The sequence below is a fragment of the Gobio gobio genome (genome assembly GCF_949357685.1).
Source record: "Gobio gobio genome assembly, chromosome: 9".
NCBI classification, from domain to species: Eukaryota; Metazoa; Chordata; class Actinopteri; order Cypriniformes; family Gobionidae; genus Gobio; species Gobio gobio.
This window is the reverse complement of record NC_137115.1, coordinates 46,231,308-46,257,648: the sequence shown is the minus strand read 5'-3', so window position 1 is coordinate 46,257,648 and position 26,341 is coordinate 46,231,308. Positions and strand designations below refer to the sequence as shown.

Here is a 26,341-nt window from a genome sequence, read left to right as displayed (position 1 = left end):
TAGGCTGGTTCTATATAAAAAGAGTTCTATATACTTTTATTTTACTCAGCTTGTTTCACAAATTTCCCATAAACTTAAAGTGCTTCTTCAGGACTTCATACAGTATGCGTATAAAATTAATCATACACTGTAAAAAATAATATGATCAATGCCTATGTTTTTTTATATCTTTAACTCATTAACATAAGTTAAGCAATTTTCAACTTTTTTTACAAGTTATACAAGATTCAACTCTTTTTTTTTTAAGTCAGTTTAATGTAGTTTAAGTTGAACATCCGAGTTGATTGTAATATATATATATATATATAAACAAATACATTTAATTTCAAATAACTGTTCTATTTTCTATTGTCTATATGTTTAATAAAAGCCTAAACTAGATCATGGGCAAAATATTAACCAACTTCTAGACTGAAGTTCCATGTGCACTGGCTGTGTGTTTCTCAGGGATGCAGTATGAAGGCACATAGAGTGAGTATTTGAGGGTACAATGAGGTTTTTAATAAAGCGGACAGATTCTAATGTTTGGGACTTCACATGTGGACAAAGTCTACTCAAATTCAAAGAACTGTTCACTTCAGTTTGCACAGAATAAGCGAGAGAACCTATGTTACACAATAAAAGCCAATATCTTTACTTTAGTGAATGCAGAATACAAATTTGTACAACAATCTCTAGCATAATATCTTAGTCATTCAATAAAAAGTTCACTAGAATATTGTATAATGAAGATAAAACAACACATTCAAGGGAAATATAATGCAGATTAACTTAAAGTTCTCTCTCATGTTTTACTCTTTTTTTGTTGTTGTTGTTGTCGTCGTCCTTTTTTTTTTTTTTTTTTTTTTTGAAACATCTCGTTTCAGTTATGGCAACAAAGTCCAGCTTGTGCCGCCAAACGGTTTGAGCGTCCAAACCGCAAACAGCTTCTTGAAGTGAACTAGTAACTACAAACAATTACCAAATACATCATTCTGATTTAGAAAAGCCATAAAGCAAAGCAGTGTACTCTTGCACAGCAAAGTGAAGAAAGTAAGCAACAAACAATTGTTGTTTCCTCTTTATCCCTTCCTTTCACATTCAACAGTTTGTGACGCGGCCCCCCCGCAGCAAAGGATCTGCCTCCTCCCTTCAGATCTCTTATGTATTTCTGGTGTGCATTTACAGGGACCCCTGACGTGAGGGTGATTTTGCTTCGATGAATTCAAAATGCGATGAGTGATATCAGATTCGATTCCGAACACCAGCAACTCTTTGGAATAAGGCTCTAATTGTGCATGTAGCAGAGAAACTCCCTGATTCCTAATCAAGCACTAATGTCGAGTGTTTGTGTGTGCATTCACCGCAGTGTGAAAATCCTGCATGTGTTTAATCCTCAGTGCTTTCAGAACACCGGGCTGGCATTATTGCTTGTCTACCCTGAAAAGCTTTGATTGCGATCGACTCTAAATGATTTTGACAGACATCGTAAAACTTTCTAATGGGTTTCCAAGTGCTGAGACAACAAAGCTTGCGCATCTGAGATTAAATCTAAAGCTATACCTAAAGCAGTGTTTGCATGGCTCTTGTGGTTGTCATATTTAGTCAGTGTGCCTTTGTTTGTTAAAGGGATAGTTCACCCTTTATGTCTCTCCTTTAATGAAACATATCTTCAAGACTTGATGAGTAAATGATGACAGAATTGTGGGGTGAACCATCTCTTTAACACGCAAGCACTTAAGGACAAAAGGTTAACAGTCATTTTCTCATTCATGAACTAGGCAACATTGTATGATTAATGGGCATGTATATAGTATAATATGCGTGATCTCTCAATTTATTTGATTTTTTATTAAGAATTCCACTTTCAATGTCAATGCTTTGTGCTCCTGGCTATGTGTGGGTTGGGGACTGCATAGATTAATATCAGCTTATTGCCAGTTGCTGTGGTGCTCAAGAGGGCAGGAGGGGGGTTTTGTGCACACTGACCGAATACATAACAAATCTGAAAAGGAAAGCGTCCGATGGCAAACTCAATCATACAAACTTTTTGTGCAATCCAGTAGAGATATCATGTCCAAGTTTGTTTGCATTGTCTAGTAATTCCATCTTTAGCTGCTGAATCCCCTGACGCTTTGCCACCTGAGGAGCAGCACGGTGTGATGCAAGCCGGAGGCCACTGCTACCAAACAAACAGCCGCACATGAAGATTTGCGCACACACACACGGAGCGAAACGCGACGCCGGAGAAAGCTACAGCACCCCCTCTTGTCCAGCAATACAGAACGTTGCGACCGATGCCTCCTTAAGGTGTCTCCTTTACATTAGGAAATCTATAGATGAGCCAATTCACAAAATAACTTGAAAGGTGTTCTGTACATAGTATGCATGTAGGTATGAATTAGGGTTACTAAAAGATATGGTATTTACAATTTGTGAAAATGAATTTCGACGAAATGAGCTTTCTTAACGTCTGTAAAGAGAAATGTGTCCTGTACTGGATCTCGATGAATAGTGCATCTAAGCCGTGATGGGTTAAAGTAGGCAGTGTGTTCAGCAGCTGCAGGCTAATCCCTCACAAAACACTTGTAAGAAATGCAACCATATTTTTTTCTTAGCATGACGAGTATCATTTTACAAAACAAAATAGACAGCTGAGCCTGAATCATACAGCTCTGTTGTTACAATTTCTTATGGACAGACATTCACCACCATTAAAGGGTAAACGACCCAAAAATGACCTTCTTGGACAAAAAAAACAAAAAAAAAAACACTTTGATTATTACCAGTAATAGTCAGATTTGAAGAAAGTACAGTATAGTTAACAAAATAGTAAATATTAACCAGTGAATACTCTACTTAATAAGGATCTCGCCTTGTAAACTTGGCAGTAATCCACAAAAATATACTTTTTCTTGAATCTGGTGAAGGTACAATACATACGTACTTACACCAAAAGTGATATATATTAAAGTTGCTATGTACATAACAAAAGAAAAAAAGGTTTGGCTCAAATCTTTAAATTTACAAACAGAACAGCAAGTGTTCATGGCTTTAGATATCGTTTCAAGATCTGCTTTGCATGTTAATCGTTTTCCAAGGTTTGTAACAACGCACACTATGACAGAACTAATATGAAACAAACATCGAGAGAGAAATGCTGAAAATTCCCAACCTACAGTACGACAAAATTACATAGAGGCTTTGGCTTGCGTTACCATTGAGTTGTTGGAGCTGCATGAATGTACAATGACCAATGACGGCTACCTTTTCTCTTCCTATTTGTTAAAAATGGCAAACAAAATGATTTTTTTTTTTTATTTAATTGACAACCAGTCTAAATTTAGAGACATTTTCATTTCTTTGACTTAATGTCTTAACTGAGGTGAAATGTGATCTCATTTTAGATACAAGCCTTCCCTCATAAAAAAAATTAAAAAAAACTGATTGGAATCTATCATCAAATACCTTTAAATAAATTAATAAGTGATATACTTCATATAAGGGCGAGTGCAGATACAGATTGTTTAATACATGAGCCCAACAGGCAGGAGCCTTCGGACAGAAAGCCGCCCCTAAACTTTCTTTGATTGTTTGTAAATTCAACAGTGAAAACAGCTACAAGTGTCAAACTGCACCAGTGACAACAATTATCGTTTTCTTCATACATTGGACTCTCGCACAATGCAATTTGCATCAAGTACCTGATAACACCTGTTTTGTGAGTACACCATTCATTCTGACTGCTCGACTAGAGAATTTCTCTCTCTCTCTTTCTCTCTCTCTCCTCTCATCTGTTAAACTCCGATATGTCAGGACATTTTCGATGTCTTTCCCCGTCCACCTACTTACAAAAAAAGTGAAATGACATTAAATTATAACAATAGAATAATAACAATAATGACCCTCCCTGCTGTCACTCCTCTCTCCCTTTCCCCCTGCCCAGCCCTGCGTGTGACCGACTGGCTGTCAAGCTCCAGACAGCTTTATGTCACCCAGGTGTCCATGCGCATGCGCTTGACCGTGGGGCTTTCCCTCTCTTCGCCCCCGGCGGCCGGTGGTCGACCCAGGCCGAGAGGAGAGTGGAAATCGGGCCTGTGATCCTCTCGGTCGCTTCCATCGTAGGAGGAGCAGGAGGAGCTGAGGCTGTCGACGGGCGAGCGGCCCATGTCTGGACGGCCAGAGGGAGGCTGCTGCTGCTGCTGCTGCTGCTGCTGCTGGGGCGGGAAGCCGGACGAGGTGACGCGCTCACGTGGTGGAGAGATGGGCTCGGATTTAATGTTGAGATTCTGGCTGGTGTTGATGGAGAGATTTGAGCCCTGAGGTAAGTGGCCGCCACCTCTGAACAAAGAGTGGAAAATACAAAATGGCAAATTACCACAAGTGCATAAAATGCTAACACTTGACAATAAGGTTTCATTTGGGTCACACTTTATTTTAAGGTGACATAGTTACATCGTAATTACTCAAATAAGTACTGAGTAATATCGATTAACTACATGTACTTACTATAGGGTTGTGGTTAGTTACTTGTAATTATGCATAATGTACTGTTATTACTTACGTGTACCTACGTCACCTTAAAATAAAGTGTTACTTTCATTTGTTGACATTACTTAACATGAACTAAGAATGAACAATACCTCTACAGCATATATTAATCTTAGTTAATGTTAATTTCAACATTTACTAATACATTATTAAAATCAAAATATGTATTTGTTAACATTAGTTTAATGTTATTTAGATTAATAAATACGGTATATATATATAAATATATATATATATATATATATATAAATATATATATATATATATATATATATATATATATATATATATATATATATATATATATATATATATATATATATATATATATATATATATATATATATATATATATATATATATATATATATATATATAAACTGTTTAAGTTATGTGCAACTATGTGACGCTAAAATAGAGACCCAGATATCCCAATAATGATATCCCACCCTCCATCTGTTTACTCAATGGCACTTGCAGCAATAACAGCACCTGAATCATTTTAGAGGGTGGTATCTAATTAGAGCATGCCTGGCAGAATGTCAAAAACAGTTCACTAATGTTTGGATGGCACAACCACTGCGTTTAAATGAAAGCTTTCATTCACAGGCTCTGGAAACATTTTAGTCTTTCTTTTTCAGATTCTTTTTTTCTGTCTGTGAGCCATGCACTCTTCTGTTACAGTGAAACTATACAGATATATAATTATATAAATGTACAGCACTCTATAACTCAGTTGTTTTGTTATCTATCCATTTAAAAAATAAAAAAGAGAAAAGAAAAAGAAGCCTATTTTAGGATTTAATAGATGGTGAAATTACCTTCACAACAATTAAAATGTATAGAGCTCTGTAACTCAGTTGTTTTGTTATCTATCTATCTAAAAAAGAAAAGAAAAAGAAGCCTATTTTAGGACCATTAAGATTTATTAGATGGTGACATTACTTTGATAACAATTAAGCATGTTGTCCCTGCCATTGTGTCTTGATGTCTTCCATTTTTTTTAAATGTAATTCACAATATTCTTTTTTTATTTATTTAAATGAATATAAATACTATCAAGATAAATATTTATTAAATTTGGTTTAACTCATGTCCATAAAATAAAATTTTCTCTAAAAATGAAGTGTGTAATTTTTGGCCCTTTATTCTGCAAAAAATAAAATAAATAAAACAAAATAAATAAAATCAAATACAATTTAATAAATGAAAGAATAAATAAATAAATAAATTATTAAACAAACAAACAAACAAACAAATAAAATGTAATAAATAAATTCTGGCTCAGTATTTTTAAAACAAAATGCATTTACTTGAGAAGCACAATGACACAAAATATTAAGATATGACCTATAAGATATGACCTTATTTCAGGAAAACATTACAAAATTCTGCATATAACTGTCTCTAGTATTATAACATAAAAAATACTTCAGTTTTAAGCAAAATATGGTTTTATATTGTTTTATTTAAATTTTTTGAGTGAAATATGACCTGGGCATCCATCCATCCTTCCATTTTGCTTTCAACAAAATAAAAAAATGAAAAAGTATGGCAACTAAGAAGGCATTTGACCTCATGCCCTGGCACATGTGTTAGTGTTCTGCGAATCTGTGTGTGTGCGCCTGTGTGTGACTGCACACATCTATGTTACTCACACCAGCGAGCTGAGAGCTGCCTGGCCCAGTTGATGCTGTTGCCATGCCGACATTGAGCCTATAGAGAGCCCTGGAGAGCCAAAGCCTTGCAGAGAGGAGAGCTCAGCACTGCTCAGGGAGTATTCTACAGCAAAACAACACAACAACAATCAACAACAGAGTTTATGAGTCACTCAAACACCTCTGCACTCACACAGCAGAGCGTTTCAAGTATTTTTGTTATGTTTATTATTGAGCTCGGAGCTGGATGGTGTCATGAAATGTAGGGTCTTCCTCTTTTATTAAGCCACTCATAGAAGAATTAAAATGAAATCAAACCATGAATGAATGCATACATTACAAAGCAAATAATTACTGTAGGAGTCTGTGTGTGTGTGTGTGTGTGTGTGTGTGTGTGTGTGTGTGTGTGTGTGTGTGTGTGTGTGTGTGTGTGTGTGTGTGTGTGTGTGTGTGTGTGTGTGTGTGTGTGTGTGTGTGTGTGTGTGTGTGTGTGTGTGTGTGTGTGTGTGTGTGTGTGTGTGTGTGTGTGTGTGTGTGTGTGTGTTATACTCACCAGAGTTGTAGGCAGTGGGCATGCCTGAGTAGACCAGGCCTTGTGGTGGCAGACTCGGGGTGGTGATGGAGACCACCGGTGTGGCCAGAGCCTGGGAACTGCTTATCCTCTGAGTGTTCTGCACACAGGACCAAATACACAAAGTTAATGAGATAGAAATCCCATCACAGACAGGCATGCAAACTCTATCCAACCATGTGAAGCACTGTCATTAGAATAGTGTGATTTGGTGGAAATGATGTGGTAATACCATTTTGCACCAATAAGAGGCGCTGCAGATTCATTCTAGAAATAAATCAAATCGTTTTGCAGGATGGTATCAGTTAAACAGCTTTAATTCAGAAGCCCCTGGACAATATAATAAAATATCATATAAATTAAGACACTACAATGCCTCCTAAACGTGGTATACCTGTATACAAATTCACTGCTAAGTTTTGCTAAGGAATATACAGTGACCTGTGTTGACTTAAGCACAAGAATACATATAGGAAAATCGTCAAGAAAAACCAAACACCTATGAAACTCGCTTATAGGACATCTGATTGCCTGAGAGCCTCAGAAACTTTCAGATCAGAACTTTCTTCAGTGTGAACACAGTTTTGAGATGAAAAAGATGAGGGTGCTCAGGTTCACTTACTGGGAATGTCATGTTTGTTTCTACTAAAGATGTTTCTACTAAATTACCTTAAAACTAAAAACAATTGTTGACATAGCAAGAGTATAGAGCTATACAATTATGAGGAAATGGTAGAATTTGCTGAGAAATATTTTAGTTTATATTGAACCGAGTTTGATTGAAGACTTTATCTTGATAAAGCAGTTTGAGACATTGTTGTGATCTTTTCTGAAACTCTGGAGAGATGCATGAGATAAATTTGTTCTTTTTCTCAAGAGAAAAATGAGAGGCAGTAGGCCTAAAGAAACGTCTTTAATTGCTCTCCATTTAATGTCACTGCTGTATAGGAGACACAACTGATATTAATATTACACTATGATGTACTGAATAAGGTAAATCTCTAATCCAAGTAGCATCCAGCATGCAGTGAAATTAAATAGTCACCCCAAGCCAAACATGCAGAGCGCAGACACACAAACACACACCCACTGTATAGTATATCCCCTAACCCTAACCCTACCCATCACAGATAACTTTCTGCAATTTTTAGATTTTCAAAATTGTTTTCCTTATGGCGACCAAATAAATGTTTGGATATTGCCATCTTTGTGGGGACTTTTTGTCCCCATAATGTAGGGTATTCCTGAACCACACACACACACGCACACAACGCACACACACTTAGAGGGAAAAAAATTACTTGAAAATACAGATTCAATTCAAAGCAATTTTGCTCATTAGCTGAGGTAGATGAATATTCAATCTACATACAGAGTTTGAGAGGGACATTAAAAGGTGCACTACGTAACTTTTCCGTCCGCTGTAGGTCGCCTGTTGAAAACAAAGGCGTAGTTTGATGACACCAAGTTTGAGCGCAGAATCTTGGGACACGCGGTTTTCAGCTCACAGCCAGTGGAAAATAATCGAGATAGGACTCGGGCAGAAATCATGTTCATGGATGTGATTATTAACGTTACTGTAGTATAAAGCAGAGTAGGACCGAGTGTTGTGGGAGCAGAGCAAGGCTGGAGCGATTGTTAATAAGATGAACGCAACACACGCCTCGTGAGCAGCGGGACTTTTATTATGCCACAGTCGGCGGTGCCACTTCCGCTTTTCCGGTCATGAATATGAGGTAACGCAGCTCTGTTTATCATGTACACCTGAGTGTGTTGAAAATGATGTTATGACGTTACTCTGTGCGTTCTGATGAAACCGAGGGTAGCGCAGATATGACGCAATCGACAGGCGACTCCCTTACACATCCCGGTTCAATTTCTCACGATTTACAAATAGTTGGAAACATTTGGGATATTGTAAGTACTCAACTGAACAAAATATATAACACTGGCCAAGTGGTTTTTGGATATTTTACTGAAAAAATGTTACATAGTGCACGGTCTCTCAACTAATATGGAATATAGATGCTACAGAACCGTGGTCTTTCAATATTGTACAGTGGTGTTTCAATATTGTAAAATGCATTCACATTACTTTCTTTTGCTAGTGAAAATATTTTCTCTGAAGGCATTTGGCGATCTCCTCGACTGATGTCATCATTTTGGACTCGATTTCATTTTAACATCATCTTAAGTAAAGCAATCACTGCCCTGGCCAAAAAACAAGAAACACGAGAGAATAAGAATTTGGGTAACACTCAAATATGTTAACTGCTAGAATTGTGTTTCTTAACGTTCTGCTTTGATTGATCCAAGCTTTTATGTTGCTTTAATAATAAAACTAATACCATTGGTGAGGTCTTAGGGGAATATTAAATAATTACTAATGATTGCATCTTTGGGGATTCTGTGGATTTATCATTTTCCTTTTCTTCTTCAAATACACCCACAGCACTCTTCTTTTAGCACAAACACATACACATACATTTCAGAACATACTGTGGCTCTTTAAAACTTCCTTAAAAAGGCTCAGTACATGCAGTGTGAGTCACACACAACGCAGACCAGACATCCACACAACACTCATGAGTTCATCCAGTTCATGTTGGGTTTAGTGTATCTTCATCGCAAGCAGTGGAATCATCTCACTAAGCTCAGTGTGGCGCTGCCAGTTAAAGCAGTGTGATTTTAAAACCAAACTCAATGCTGTATCAGTCTTCTCAAGGCATTCTGTGAAACTCACCAACTCCATCTCTTCCTCTTCCGACTGCTTCCAACAGAAAAGAGCATACGATGCTGTCAGTAAAGAGCCAGGTGGCACACCTAAGCTGAGCAGTTCTCACCAGGACGTGCCTTTAAAACCAACTTATTCAAATTCAGAGACTGAAGCGTGAACCGAACGCTGCCTCAGGTTACTTGCAATAAAACTGGAAATTCAAATTCGGAGTCAAATTCAAATGAAAAGTCAAATTTGTTGGCACTAAATACACAACGTTTTCATTCCTCATGGCCATGTGGTTTGTACAACACAGCAATTAGGTGCAAAATGCTAAACAAAAGGAGAGTAATAGTGGAGTAAGGATAGTAGTAAAGTAGTGGGGTTTTTAAGTCCTTAGGGGCAAAAACAAATCATTGAGAAGCTTGACCTCATGGCTAGAATGTGCTTAACCCTTCACCTCAGACACTCATCCATACATGAGCTTGTGTGTCCAATAGCTCCATCAATCATTTTGCTTCCATTGGCACAGTCCTCCACTTGATTTAATTGATTATTTACAAGAGTGGAATAGTAAACACTAGATTAAATGAGAGGTAGAAAATGTAGCTAAGACCATGTGAGAATATATATACACACTATTAGCCGGAAATAAGTTGTGTCTGTTTGTGTGTATATATATGTACATATACACAAATATGTGATATACAGTCAAACCAAAAATTATTCAGACACCAGATATAATCTTTTACTAGTGGGTACAGGACACTATAGTTCACTTATGTAAGTGAGGATAGCGAAATAAAGTAAACTTTGACATATTATTTATACCCAAAAATTATTCATACAGTGGACTAGCAGTAAAATTGATAGAAATTTGGGACCAAAATTATTCAGACACTTTGACCTGACCATGTTTTGCTTAAGTGTTTTTTCTTTAATTGCTAATGCGACCTTTTACCCCACAGACTGAACAAAATGAAGCATTGCTTGGTGATTGGTTGACCTAAATTGGTATTATCCAATTGCTTACTTAAATTTAACAGCTGACAGCTGATTGGTTGACTGTAATCCATTACATACCTTTCTATCAAAGTTATCTGACATTATCAAGATGAACTTGTTCTGACAGTTCTTGTCATATTTTATTACCATTTTCTAAACTATAGCGAATAAACTGTGATAATGTGAGAAAATGTTGAGGGTGTCTGAATCAATTTTGGTTTTACTGTATATTTATATATAGACATATATTATATAAACAAACTTTTATGTTAGACGTGATTAATCACAACAATTTTATTTGACAACACTAATATATATGGGATATATGCATATACATATGCAATAAGAGACACTGTAATACCATAAAAAAAGTGTTTTTTTGAAAAAATGAAGAAGAAAAAAAGGTTACATATGGGCCAAAAGTGTTCAGCGAAACTTTCAAGTACTAAATTATATATCGAGAGAATTTATATAGAACAAATAAAACTTTCTCTCTCTCTTTCTTAAATATATATATTTGCAGTGCTAGTCAACTCTGTAATTCAGTTTATCTCGATATATCATTTAGTACTTGAAAGTTTCACTCAACACTTTTGACCCAAATGTAACCAGCTTTTTCTTCTTCTTCTTCTTCTTCTTCTTCTTCTTCTTCTTCTTCATTGTTTCACTTTCTTTTTACTGGCATTACGGTGTCTCTTATTGCATATGTATATGCATATATCCCTTTGTTCGAAGCCAGCTGACAGCATGGAGTTGTACAGTATTGAGGACGCTGAGCTTTCTTCTCAGTAGTGCCAGGCCAGTGCTGTCTTAATACCAGCACTCAATCAATAACAGTGGGGAGACGCGACAAGGGCGACAAGATATTATCTGGCTCACACTATGGGCTTCTGATTAAGCCTTCATCCCCACTCTGTCACACTGCGATGTGATTAATTTAATACCATTATGTTCTAATGACAGCCTGTCTGCAGGCACACTCACAGGCCCTGCCTTAGTCTGTCTGACTGAGGCAGTTCATTCACACACACACACACACACACACACACATAAAAGGACACTCTCCATAAACGCAAATATACACAAATGAATAATCCTCTGGGCTCCTTACTACTGATGACTTCAGATGCCACGAGCTTGGCATGTGGGATTTGTTTTGATTCATGGTGGGTAAGAAACTGTACCGCTTCCAGATGCTGGCGTGGTATTCCATACACTCGCATGCATATGTATATTTACACTGAGCTAAGAGAGCCCTGCGTAACCCCAACTCTATTTACCAAACAAGACTCGGTGCACACGCAGTGCTGTAGAAGAAACCCGAGCAGCTTCTACAGCTGAAACGAACAAATTATTGACCATATTTAAATATAATAATAATATTCTTTATTTCCGCTTCCCATTTCATATTGCAGTGATTAATGAGGCTGATGGCTGGGTGTAGCCTCAGGTGCTGAATGTGGCCAGAGCTCTCTGCACCTTAATTATAATCATTTGAGAGGCCCTCTAATTTCTAGATGAATAATAGAAGGAGTGAGGGTACCTGGATATCGGATATCTCGCTCCGTTGCTCTGCTTGCTGTGTAGCTGACACTGTTTCAGTTTAATTTCACTGTCAGCGAACTGATCTAAAGACCATTTCACTCCAAACGCTTGCGTGTGCTGATCAACATTGATTTGGAGCAACAATCTTGTGGATGTGTGAATGCAGAATCTTTTCTTTTATACTCACCAGGGGTGGCATCATGCCCTTGCTGGATGGGGGGATGACGACTCTCAAGTCTGGCTTGCGGCTACCAATGCCCATGTTGCCCCCCGGTGGCGGCGATGACTTCGCAGTCATGACTTTACCCAGTCCGTTCCCGCTGGTTGTACCCAGAAGCCCCGGCGAGCCCCTCGGGTTAACGAAGCCGTTTCCTGCTGAGACACACATATGGGCGAAAAGCATCATGGGATTGTGCTCTAATCAACCAATACCCAACAGCTATCAGTCGATTGGACGGCATGCCATTTCCCAGCTGCAATCGTAGAATCTCATAGCACGCAACGTTAAGTGTTCCCGACCCTCTGGGAAAGTTCTAGTAATTATCCCAGACATTAACGAAAATAAAACATAAATTTTGAAATTGATGAGCCTTTGGTTCTGTTGGTGTACAATAGCGTCAAAGCTGTCTTTGTGTGTCCCAGGATGAGGAAAGCAATTCAGTTTAACAAATGTAGTGTGACTTGAGCTCTTTAAGAAGGAATGGCTAAAGTCATTACAACTGAGTGCAGCCATTCACTGCTATCAAAGGCAATTAAAGTGCCATTTTGGAGAACAAATCTAAAAACTTTGGTGGAGTGTCAATGGTACGTTTACATCTGCTGTACTTTGCCATTCCTAGTTTGAAACTGAACTACAGATACTTTTATTTGGAACTTTCGCCTGCTGAACGGGATGCATTCGAAATTTGCATGTTAAATGTTAGCATATGCGGCAATTACCCCAAAAAGCACAGTGAGAGGAACGGCAGTCTGTAGAACATCAACAACAAATACTGAAAAGTTTGGGCGCGGATGATGTCATCACATGAGAACGAACAGGCTAATCCATCAAGTCTGCACCTGACTGACCTCACACCCCTATACTATATATATTGCGGTGGTTTCTGGTTTCATGTGAACGTTAGAGCTTTACAAAGATGTCTTTCTACCATCTGCTGGCTCGCATTGTTAGCAAGTTCCTTCACACAACCATCTGAAATATTCTCTAACAATCACGGGTCATTTACTCACACAATGTGTAACCTCCAAAGACAAACACAGGAATTACAATTGGCCGACATTCAAACCCAAAAGCAAAATCGCCCGTAAGGTCTCTGTTTCAATGTTTTCTCTCGTCAGTATGAAAAATGCTGAGCAACTAAACAACAACCATCAGGCAAACAAGTGCAATGTCTTCTGGTTTCGAGAAAAGGTCCATTTCATTGCCATTTGCTTGGAACTGTGCATATGTCATTTCCGTGTGTGTTTTTACCATAACAGCAGCTTGATTAAATGTTAGTCATGGGGCTTTTTCTGCCCCCCACCCAATGCTCATTTCCTGTGGGGGCTTGCTGTGGGACAGCGAGAGAGAAGGCCGTCATCAGAGAGACAGAGAGCAGAGACCTGCACTTACTGTCTCTCTGTTAAAACACGCCTCTGCAGAGAGGGACACATACACGTAATGCTCACAGCTCAACTTTTAATATATGCTTTTTATTGTTTGGCTATTTCTATGGACAGAAATACTCATAAACAGGCAGGAAACAATTGAGAGAACTGTGTTCGGAAAATAATACAAGCAAGATTTGAACTAGGGTCACCCGCACATGACATGTCGGTGCAAGTGCACTACTCACCAGGTCACGTCTCAGACAATTTACAAGATTTTGTTCCTAGATTGTAATAGAACCTCAGTTGAAGCGAAATCTGCATGCAGTTAACTTACAAAACCCAATGAATATCACCCATCTAACTTGGATTAGCAAACAAAAGCAAACCTATTTTTGCAGGTTGTAATTAAAAACTTTAGCACTGCACCAGCTGTTTCATCAATTGTCTGGGAACAATAAATACCTTTCATTAAATTTGGCAAGTAGAACATTAACATTTATTCATTTTGCAGATGCTCTTATCCAAAGTGACATAATATATATATATACAGGGAGTGCAGAATTATTAGGCACGTTGATTTTCTGATCATATTTTTCCAGGCACATTTGACCAATTCCAAACCACAGTAATCCTAATAACTACTATTGATTTAGTATTTAATAATGTATAAGTGATATATAATTGTTCATGAAGGCTGGAAATGAAAATCACCTTATATTCAGGTGTGCAGAATTATTAGGCATGTTTTCTTTTACAGATAAATTGAGCCAAAAAAGAGATTTAACTCAGACTGAAAAGTCAAAAAGTATTAAATGCCCATGAGAAGGATGCAATACTAATGCAATACTAGACATTGCAGTTAAGGCATGACCATTGGACAGTGAAATGCTCGTTGGGTCAGCAGGGTCAGACAAAACCATGTGGCGGAGAAAAGACACCTATTAACCGCAAAAGAATTAAGAATTAAGGTGAAGAATTAAGGGTGAAATCATCAGGAACCCTTTAGTCTCCAGCGCCACCATTTTCCAGAGCTGCAACCTACCTGGAGTCTCCAGAAGTGCAAGGTTTCAGGATCTCAGAGACTTCAGTTAGGTAAAGAATCCTAAAAAATGACCCCCACTAGATAAGAATCATAAGCTGAAGTGTTGTAAAATACATGAAGCCTGCTTTTTTATAGGCTTTATAGGTTTTATAGGTTGAGAGTGACTCTTGAAGGACCAGCACCACATCCTCTAGTACCACTGTTTGAAGAATTCATCTTCCAGAATCTGGCAGTACGTTTTGGGAGTTCATTTTAGTCCATCCTGAAGTCCGTTTTGCAGAGATGGACTAAAAATGAACTCCCAAAACGTACTGCCAGATTCTGGAAGATGAATTCTTCAAACAGTGGTACTAGAGGATGTGGTGCTGGTCCTTCAAGAGTCACTCTCAACCTATCTGTCCATAAAGCCTATAAAAAAACCTTCTTCATGTATTTTACAACACTTCAGCTTGTGATTCTTATCTAGTGGGGGTCATTTTTTAGGATTCTTTACCTAACTGAAGTCTCTGAGATCCTGACACCTTGCACTTCTGGAGACTCCAGGTAGGTTGCAGCTTTGGAAAATGGTGGCGCTGGAAACTAAAGGGTTCCTGATGGTTTCACCCTTAATTCTTCACCTTAATTCTTAATTCTTTTGCAGTTAACAGGTGTCTTTTCTTCACCACCTGTTTTTGTCAGATCCTGCTGACCCAACGAGCATTTCACTGACCAATGGTCATGCCTTAACTGCAATGTCTAGTATTGCATTAGTATTGCATCCTTCTCATGGGCATTTAATACTTTTTGACTTTTCAGTCTGAGTTAAATCTCTTTTTTGGCTCAATTTATCTGTAAAAGAAAACATGCCTAATAATTCTGCACACCTGAATATAAGGTGATTTTCATTTCCAGCCTTCATGAACAATTATATATCACTTATACATTATTAAATACTAAATCAATAGTAGTTATTAGGATTACTGTGGTTTGGAATTGGTCAAATGTGCCTGGAAAAATATGATCAGAAAATCAACGTGCCTAATAATTCTGCACTCCCTGTATATATATATGAATGACCCCTGACCCCCCTCTTTGATTTTACGTGGCCTACCACTTCATGGCTGCGTTGCTGTTGTTTCCAATTGCTTCCACTTAATACCACTAACAGTTGACCATGGAATATTTAGTAGTGAGGAAACTTCATGAATGGACATATTGCACAGGTGGCAACTTATCACGGTACCACGCTTGAATTCACTGAGCTCCTGAGAGCGACCCATTCTTTCACAAATATTTGTAGAAGCATCTGCATGCCTAGGTGCTTGATTTTATACACCTGTGGCCATGGAAGTGATTGGAACACCTGAACTCAATGATTTGGAGGGGTGTCCCAATACTTTTGGAAATATAGTTTATATATGAACTGCATAATTCACATAATTTCCCCCTGCAAAAAGCATTTCATATAATTAAATATAAAATGAGACGCATAAATATAATCTGCATTATTTAATACTTTGATTACTTTGATGGCTAATACGGAGAAAAGTACTAATAAGGAATGCGTATGACTTAACTTTTGGATGGTACTGTAAATGTTTATTCAATTGACAGGAAATATAAGATGAATGTGAGCACTGGAGTGTGTGAACCTGCGGTGAGAGGGAGGAAAATATCTTGTAATTACTGTAAAAAAGCACAGCGGCAGTGCATTACTCTGATAATGATCAAAAGGAGGGAGGATGATATCATTACGTTGAAATGCTCCCAATTTCTGAAAAAGGCGCCTGTTCTCAAAAAGGCGGAATGTGTAACTGAGGCCCTACTGAGACATAAGCTGCTCTCATTCTGAGCTGTAAGCAGTGTCCCCACCCCTCTTGCTCTTGAAACACCATGTCTATGTAAGTCCCACATTGAATCCTCTCATACCCAACCGAGTGAACCCAGTGTCACGATTCCTAAATGAACACACAATACAGAGGAGTAATGCCTTATTACATCGCTGTCTTGAACAATGCTGCTTACCCTCATAAAATAAGTCTCTCGCTCAGCTCTGAGTAATGCATGATCCGTTGGGAGCATGGTTACATAATGACCCGCTTTTACAAAACAAATAATTTGTTTCTTTTCAGAGCAAGGCTGTTTTGATAAAAAACCACCAGATAAGTCCTAACCATTTATAAGTCATCATTACCTTGAGCAACATGGTGTCTTCAAAGGGGCAAAGTATGCATGAATGAGAAAAGACTAATGGATTTCAGAATCAAAGCTTCGCTTCCCTAATAGATTAAGAGGAACAGAGTCCAAATTCTAATTATAGTCTTAATTAATGAGGCTGAACAGTACCTCTTTAACGGGTGCAGCCATATTGTTTTGGCTCCGGAAATCATGCACAGGAACAATGTGAGCTGGGAAAAGAGTTCCAACTGCTGGTGCCAAAAGATCCAATTCATATTTTACTTGGAGAACCCTTTTGTACAAAAAATAAATATCATTTGTAATGCCTCCATGAGGAATCTTGAAAAAAAAGAAAAAAAGACTGGTAGCACTGGAGTGGGATGGCGTGGACCTCAAGATATAGAGAAGTACCTGGAACATAAACACACTTTTGAGAAACCAGCCTATAATTCTTCAGTATTAATGAAGGAAGCTGTGCAGCTTCTAGGCACATTGCATAACAGACATACAACTCCAAACAAACCCTCGTTTTTAACAGTGAAGGTCCTGAAGCACATCCGTGTACTCAAAACTGAATTCGAGATCGCCTCAAAGATCGGCTCATCAGATTGCTAATTGGTGCTCATCAAAACACGGATCATGTATTTCTGGAACCATTACGTTTGCATCACTTCCTCTTTGTGCACGATCACGCACTGTGAACTTTGCCGTAATCTGCAAAGCTGAGAATTTGCTCTTGTCAGCTTGAACAAGGTGTCTTTAACACATCAACTAGTAGTGCCAATTTTTTTTGCAATGCACTAATTGAATGTGTGGGATCGGCTCTTCTAATGTATCTGCCACACTTCTGCTATCCCATGATGAAAGCACATCTAACTTTTACAAGACTTCATATCGTTTGACTTTTAATTAAATTAAGATAGCTGCCAAACCAGCAACTTTGCTGCTTGAACACACCGAATGAAATATGGCAATTTAGCTCTTTAATACTTAACACTCTACTATTATTAGAAAACACAAGGTCCTAACATGTTCGGTACACCCAGTTTTCCAACTCTGAAGCACAATCCCTTTGACAGACCTAAGAAGTGGTGCTGTTAAGATGAAGATGAGATATCTCGGATAAAAGGAGACTGAGCACAAAGCATCAAGGACTTGTTCACCTTCTGGAGTTGCGGGCTCTTCAGCCATAAGTGGTTTGTGCTGGGCGGTCTCCATTCTTCCTTAACATACACACAAATAAACACACGGACAGGACAGACGTTGAAGTAAGCTGGGACAACTGACAGGAAATTTTAACTAAATCTGGAGGGTACTCTCTGCAGGACTGAAAATGCTAAGCAAGAGCGAGTTGCTTCATTCAGGCTTAAAATGTACTAAACTTGTGATATTTCGCATTCAGATTTCAGAATTAATAGAATTATTCTTTCAAAATAATAATATATAATAACATTAAAACATATGAAATAAAACTAAACAATATAAATATATACATAGATGTATATAATTAAATAATAAAACAATAACAAAATTCATCAATAAAATGTTGTTATACTTTGTATAACGACTGCTAAAGCCCGCGCCTGGATTGATTTGAGAAAATTACCATGTGGGAAGAGAGATTTTTCTCTTGCGTCAATAGAAAAACAGTGCCAATGATTTGTTAGTCAACAACGAGATCTGGGTAATTTGACAGAAACTAGGCCTTCTGTTCCCTGCACAAGTCAACAACACAATAAAATCTGAAACGAAGATGATCCGAAACCAAATATTCAGCTGGAAGCGTGCTGAGCTTCCATATCAGAGAACTCTGAGAGGAAACTAAGCCATTTTGTTTCACAGTGCTGATGATTCATCCTGACCTCCAGCAACTGTACATAGTTAGGTAACACCGGATTGCTTCGAAAGAGAAAGAATCGTGCTACAACACGAGCCTGATATTTCACGAACAAAAAGATTCATTTGCACCCCAGCTGGGCATGTCAACATGATGAAAAAGATTTTTTCCCTAAAGAGGAGAGCCGGTGTATGTGCTTGGATTAACGTTTTGGATCCTCTTCACCATTCCTTTGGCTTAACTGGTGATCAGAGCACTCCGCTGAACTCATTCAGGCAATATGAGGTCGCTCTACACAGGGGAAAGAGCAGAGGAAGTGTGCTGTGAGCTGCATTCCTGCAGGCTCTGCTCGGAGATGTCCCTGCTCTCCCTGTGCCTTCTGCTTGTGAAAAATCAGAAGTATGCAAGGAATGGCCATCTGACAGGAGCACTAAAGTGGTTCCTCTCCAAGGCAGCCACGCTGGTCGAGGCTGTTTGGAACAAACAACAGCTGCGCTATGTGATCAGAGAGCCAAAGGCTGCGCAATGTGACACCAGAGCCAAAGGCCTGAGACCTCTGGGCACACGCTCCTTGCCACACCCCATAATGCCTCTGTCAACTAAGCACTGTACGTCCAGTACCTTAAATACACCCCAGATACCCAGATACAGGCCTGGCCATGATTAAACCTGTAGCCCCAAATGATAGCTCTGGCTGATTTAGAAGTGCACATTAATAGCATTATTTATAGGCACAAATTATTGCATTATTTATGTGTAATTGATAAACAAACTACACAATACAAAAGTAGGTTACACTACTGACGTAGTTACATTGTGCTTACTCAAATAAGGTGAATTTATTGAAATTATGCATTATATAATTATTACTATGCTAAGTACATGTAGCAAAGCGTAACTACATTACCTTAAAATGTATTTAAAATAAAGTGTTGCCCAAAAGTATATTAATTAATAACAAGCTTAAACATTCAAAGCATTTCTCATAGCATTTCTCTCCCAAAGTCAAAACTTGTGGCGAAGTCTAGCATTAGTGATGATTGCAAAGACGGCAGCATTCCCATGGGCGGCACAGGGCGCCATCCCTGCACACATTCACACACTCCATTTCTCCATCACTCATCTGCGACAGTTTCACGGGACTGCGCCCGCTCTCTCTGAGCTATACTTTGCTTCCCCCTCTCACTTCTGCTGCTATATGTGTACCTATGGGAAAAGTCTTTGCACCCGCTCCGTGCAGAAATGGAGGTTATATTAGCACCGTACAGTACGGGTGAATAAAATAATTGTCCATTAAAATAATAAAATGTAATGTATATTTAAACTGATGACCTTTGTCACCTCATAATAAAATACTGTAATAACAGTCGAAATGCAAACTTATAAAGACTTGATAATAAATGTATTTATTAATTACATTTTATATTTAGAATACATAATTTTCATAATTCTCTCAGAATGCATTAACATTTAATAATATATTTAATTAAAATTATATATATATACAACAAAAAATTATATATTACATTTATATTTTATAACATTTGATTTTTATTAATACATTTAAAATATTAAAATATATAATTTTCACAATACTTCCATAATTTATTATATTATAATATGTTTCATTATTTAATAATGTTTTTCATTAGAACGTTAATGAACATAATTAGTTAAAACAAATGGTAAATTTTTTGTTCATGCATTTTTCTACAATACCATGTTAAAATTCCTTTAAAATATTGGATTTTGATTTAAATGGTTTAGGTATTTTCGCATCATGATATGGCACTAATAGGCTAAGCCCCGGGTGTCATTTTTTTATGTATCGACATCCTTGTTTCAAATCTCTAAATATTGATTCTAAAGAGATACTCTGCACTACAGCCGCAGAAGGACTATGCTAGTGGGGACTGGCTCAGTAATGTCTGACAATTATTCAAAAGACTGATGAGAGGCATCGGGTGCATAATAGCAATGAATTCTGCTCCATGTTACTGAAAAAGTACTCTGAGGTATTCATTACCAAAAGGCTCTGAGTGCTATACTGTACATGATCTCATAGCCAAAAGCCAATATTATCTCCCACTGTGTACATTCAATCAAGAGAGTCTTGGACATTTAGCACTCGGTAAGAGCATGTCTGTGTATGTGTGTGTAGTTGGCAAAAAGATGGTTAAATACCACCTGGCTCTGCCTCTCACTGCCACAGAATGCTTATGACAGGTTGCCTGGTCATTGTGCACAACAGTCGTAGAGGGATGTCATGGTCCGAATGCTTGCAGGGTTCTGCTGGGTCAGGCATTTAGCAGGCTTACGCCTGCCGTATAAGGACTGCCACAGTACCAGGAAAACAGATGCACCTGTCAATAGGGGGAAGGAAACTCGAGGGGGCCGGGAGGGAGGGAGACAGGGGGTCGAGGACTTAAAGGAAATGCTGAGTTTATTTACCTGCCTGTCTGAATCAGCTGCTGGAACAGTTAACCGTTTCGTACACACACAGACACAAAGACAAAAATGAACTTCTTGCTGAGGCCCTGTATACACCTGGTATAAAGACACGCTTTGGTCGATAGGATCACAAGTAGACGAGGGAGACGCATTCCCGTTTACACCTGGTGTTTCTTTTGTCCTCTTTCAACTACTTCTGTCCTAATTTATTTGAAGGGAGGGTCTATGGACGGGTAAATGTATGTTTTTTTTACGGAGAACAGCAGCTTTTGTTTCTGCTCCGACCACGAAGAACATGGTGTGTGCGTGTTAGAAATCAGGAATGGTGAGAGAACATTGTGCTTGGCACGTTTTTCGTCTTCAAATCAAACTTGGATCTTTATATCCCATCTGTCTAGTCTGCTTCCCATAATGTGTGTGCATTAGGTCAGTAGGCGGTCTTTTGAGGCTGTTCGAACACATGAGCGTCTACACTAGAAAGGAATCCGGTCAAATGCATTTTCGACTACCTCTGGAAGTGGTCGAAAGTGGACAAGCTCAAAACGTTTTAGACCCCATTTACACCTGTATTTAGCGTTGTGCACTTGTGATCCGATTGACCAAAACACATCTTAATACCAGGTGTAAACAGGGCCTAAGATGCATCTAATCTTCACCTGCACTACATAATATTTGTGGTTGACTTTTAAGGCCCCGATATAGTCACAACTACATTCCTTTTTGTTCATCGATTAGAGGTTAAAAGAAGTTTGAAATACCTGAGCAGCGGTATACTGTTAGGGAACATACCGAATCCACCCACGCTGCTAGAAAGCCGCATATTTCACAAAATAATCACGCAGCAAAAATGCCAGGTGAGAAAACGGCAGTTAAGAAAGCATCTGATCCTAGCGACGTGGATATGTTTGCAAGTCATGTCTGTTTAAATAGCACTTTATACAATAAACTTCTTTAAAACAGGCAGCTCTTAAGCAAACCTCGATGGACTGAACAGAAGAAATGAACAAGAGAAGATTTCTATGTCTATGAAGCACACTTACCCATAGCACACTTACCAATTAAATAGCCAGAGACTGATGCTAGTTCGAAGGTGTTTACCAGCCAGAGTGAACTTTTCTAGAAAGTTTGCTTTGGCAGGCTGTTTCGAACTTGGTCTGAGTATGCAAAAAATGACATCACATCATTCTTTGATTTTGCTTGAAGTATACCAGTGCCAAGTTTTCCAGAAGGAAAAAACAGCAAATTAGGGCAGGAGAAATCTTCAAGATCATGTAAGAGAGCATGAATCTCACGGCCTGTTGTTCCAGCAGTCATGCTCTTGTGCTTGGATGCTTTGTAATGTTGAAAAAGTAGCCCTGGTCTACAGCTGACATAGACAGAGCGGCCCACTAGAGAATGGAGGCAACCCTTGTATTTGTAACTGTCAGGGAGAAACAGTTGGACACATGACCTTGCGTGCGTCCTTGGTGACTTGACAGTGTGTGTACACACAAGCAGCAGGGCAGAGACTCTCGCAGCTGCCGCCATTTTCAATCATCACATGACTGTTTACACCCGCTTTATCAAACACCCGAACCCACAAGTCAGCACTGGCACAACTTAATGCTCTTCCATCTGGGTGTGAAAATGCAGCTCAGTGGCCTGTGACACAACCTCTTGAGGTTTTCTGTGAATGATAATTGTTATATGCTAATATTTTTTTTCATGAGAAGTCATAGAAAAAAAAACCTTTGATAATATCCTTCTGATGTCCTCATAAAGGGCAGAGTCACTTCAACATCCATCACTGGCTCATAACGGGTTGGCCTAGATTTCCAAATATCAAGAGAGAGAAGGGGGTGGTGTGCTACTGTAACATGCCAGTTATACTCCAAGCAGAGGAGAAACGACTGAGGGTGAACCGCTTATCTGATCACAGGGGTAAAGATGGTGCTACTCCGTCAGGACAAAGAAAGAGGGCGACATACTTCCTGAAAAAAGATACCCTCTCTTACAAATCAACCATATCAATCATAAAAACAGAAACCGGATTCAGAAACCCCTGCAAAGCGAAACAGCTATTGACACAGGAGCTGGTGCAGTCACCCCAGAGGACTAACCCGCAGGGCTGGAGCCGACACCGCTTGGCACTGTGAGCTCTGTGAGGGTACCCAGCATGCCACCTAATGAGATGCACAAAATGAGATGATTAACCATCTGCATCTTTTATCTCCAAGTGTGTGGGTACATGCGTGTGACAGGCCAGCATTCACACACAGCGCTCTGCTCCCTTTAGCGTGTCAAACACATTTCGATGTTGCAGAATTTTAAGGAGTGAAACTGCCTGCTAAGGTAAGAAGAACTATTGCTCATCATCTCATACTTTGGGATTTAAACAAACCCTTAATTCTAATTATAAAGCTTTGGTGTGTATCATACACAGTTTGTGCTATGGACGTGAATGTTCTCACAAATTGTGGTTTGTTGAGCAGAAGTGTGATATTACTTATCTAAGTGGGCTGACAACTTTTGCCTGGCAGAAAATAAAATGTACTTGTACTTTCTGAACTGTATACATCAGGGGTGGGAATCTTAAGGCACTTGACGATTCGATCCGATTCCGATTCTGGGAGTAACGATCCAATTCCCAAAACGATTCTTAACATACATTTTTGGTGACAAATTATCCTGCTGTGCAAATACATGAACTTTACATTTTAACCAAAATTGGAGCTAATATTTGTTTTGTTTTTAGTTAGAATATCTATTTGACAGTATCGCCATATTAAAAATGATTATGAAGATTTCTTTCAATACTTTTATTTTATTAACAAAGTTATATTCAAGATTAACAAGCTCTGAATGAAACATGATAAGCCATATATACAATTGCAAAGAACAATCATTAAGAATGAAAAATTGTCACACTTAGTTGTAAATTGAGAACTGTTTAGTTTCTTTAGAACATTTTTACAAAAAAAAGGTTTACTTTGGTTAGAGCCACAAAAAAAATCTTTAAAACATAGGCTAATGCAGAAGAAAAACAACTTTAGCGCTCGCTGAGAAGACAAATTCAGTGTGTGCGCATAACATCTCACATGAGAAAACTTGCAGAGCTGCAACAGTCATGTTAGAGACATTTAACGAATCACTTGTCAAAACGAAGTCTTTGTTCAGAATTTTCCATTCGTTTGAAACATTGTGCAGTAGTTCAGCAATATTCAATAAGTCATTCCAAAAATGTATGTCCCGGCCACAGCATCGGAGACATAGGAGTGTTATTAATAATCATTAATGGCAAGGAAAGCGCCGTATAGCCTACTTGAGCACCACTTCGTTATTTTGGCTCAGAATTTCGTTTGTTGGAAATATGAACTTAATTTAGAAATGCAAAAACTGCATAAAACGTGTGGGTGTTTAACCCTCTCACTGGGAAAAGTGCCCCTGAGCAGGTCGTAGTTTGTCCATTTTATCTTCAACGAAGGCAATTCACCAGCATACGAACGTTCGCCTATCAACGGGTGGTTCTGTTTGGCCGGTGACCGCGCGCGCGCACAGTGGTGAAGTGGCCGTTTGAATTGAACACAGAATCGATTCTGAATTTTTGAGAATCGATTCTGAATCGTTGGATAACGAATCGCGATAAATCGATGCATTGACCTTTTCTCCCACCCCTAGTATACATAAGTTACATTATAAACAATACTGTTCAAAAGTTTGTGGTCAATAAGATTTATTTTAAAATAAATTAATAGCTTTATTTAGCAAGGATGCATTAAATTGATCAAATGTGACAGTAAATACTTTTATATTGCTAGAAAAATACATCAAATAAATGCTATTCATCAAAATCCTGAAAAAAAGGTAGCACAATTTCCACAAAAATATTAAGCAGCACAACTGTTTCTAACATTGATGATAATAAGAAAAGTTTCTTGAGCACCAAATCAGCATATTAGAATGATTTCTGAAGGATCATGTGACACTAGAGACTGAAATAATGGCTGTTGAAATTTTTGCCATAACAAAAATGCATTACTTTTTAAAAATTTAATAAAATAGAAAGCGGTTATTGTTGTGCAGATGTAATAGATGTTGTTTTAAATCCCAAATATTTTACTTATAAAATTTATCATTACCAATTATTCAGTTATTTGTATTTCAGTGTCACAATATTACAGTTTTTTAGCATGAGACTTCTTTCAAAAACATTAAAATAGTAATGTCAAATCTTTTGATAATTTAAAATTAAATAGGCCTTTGTAATGTGCCTTTGTTAACTATATTCTAAATAAACTACAACAAAATATATTTATTTTGTCCTGTTGCTCCGTCACATACATAAGGCTCATTCATTATACATCATTATGCGGCTCATTATGGGTTCTTTTGTCTCTCAGGTGTGATTCACAGCATTATTCATGATCATTCACACCTCTTCGCATACGGCCTTTGTAAAGAAAAAGTGTCTTACAAAATTTAAATAAATATATTGTTTTATGTGAATGAGCAGGCACAATGATTCTCACATCAGTTTGAAGCAAAAACTCTAGGCAACAACACCCATTAGTCAAAAGTCTTGTGGACACATATCTATTGTGTGTTTTGAGGCCTTAATTCAGTGTATTACATTTTTTGTTTTTTCAAAAACCATGCATAAACGTTATTCTCTCAAAAATTCAAGCAAGTACATACATGTTGCTCATATTATGGTAGCCCAGTTTGTGCTGAATACAGTGTAATGACACTTTTGCCATTAATATGTTTCTAAGTAACTGAAAAAAGCACAGAGCAGGGCCCCAAAACAGCTCAGACTTCAGAGGGTTAAACTATAATATTATTTCAGAATATTGCTGCTTTGTTTTTTGTTTTTAAATAAATGCAGGCTTGTTGAGCAAATATGAGACTTTTCACACAAAAAAAATTGTGCTGACCCAAAAAGTAGTGTGTATCTAACTCCCTTTGATACTTGTCAATTAATTAAGAGCGTTTTCTGTTTTCGAACAGATTATATGCACTTCTCTGCATCAAGCATTATATAGCATGTACAACTGATCAACACTAACACTGAATTAATTTGGCCCAGTGAGTCCAGACCTTTTCAGTTTTACATCAAAGGTAATGAAAAGGCAAGCATTCACAGAAACTATAAAAAATTTAATTTAAACAAATCTGAATATCGGAATCTCCCCTAAATCAATTGCACAAGATAATCCCAATCAAATCTTGCCATCATGATTTCAAGCAGCATTTGCGCTGT

At 38.0% G+C, this 26,341-nt stretch overlaps 1 protein-coding gene across 50 annotated transcripts in view; it reads right to left on the bottom strand.

Annotated features, from left to right (window-relative positions):
- Positions 1-486: 486 nt before the first annotated feature.
- Positions 487-26,341, bottom strand: part of mef2aa (myocyte enhancer factor 2aa) — a 103,054-nt gene continuing 77,199 nt past the window's right edge. For 10 of the 50 annotated variants that reach the window (XM_079825971.1, XM_079825972.1, XM_079825965.1 and 7 more), the window contains 5 exons: positions 12,213-12,400; positions 9,503-9,529; positions 6,742-6,859; positions 6,189-6,312; positions 487-4,320 (listed from right to left, as the gene is read on the bottom strand). In XM_079825971.1, coding sequence (XP_079682097.1) covers positions 3,966-4,320; positions 6,189-6,312; positions 6,742-6,859; positions 9,503-9,529; positions 12,213-12,400 — 812 coding nt within the window. In that variant the 3' untranslated portion in view covers positions 487-3,965. The remainder of the gene's footprint in view (positions 4,321-6,188; positions 6,313-6,741; positions 6,860-9,502; positions 9,530-12,212; positions 12,401-26,341) is intronic. The other 40 variants (XM_079825978.1, XM_079825986.1, XM_079826009.1 and 37 more) reach the window with 5 other exon arrangements.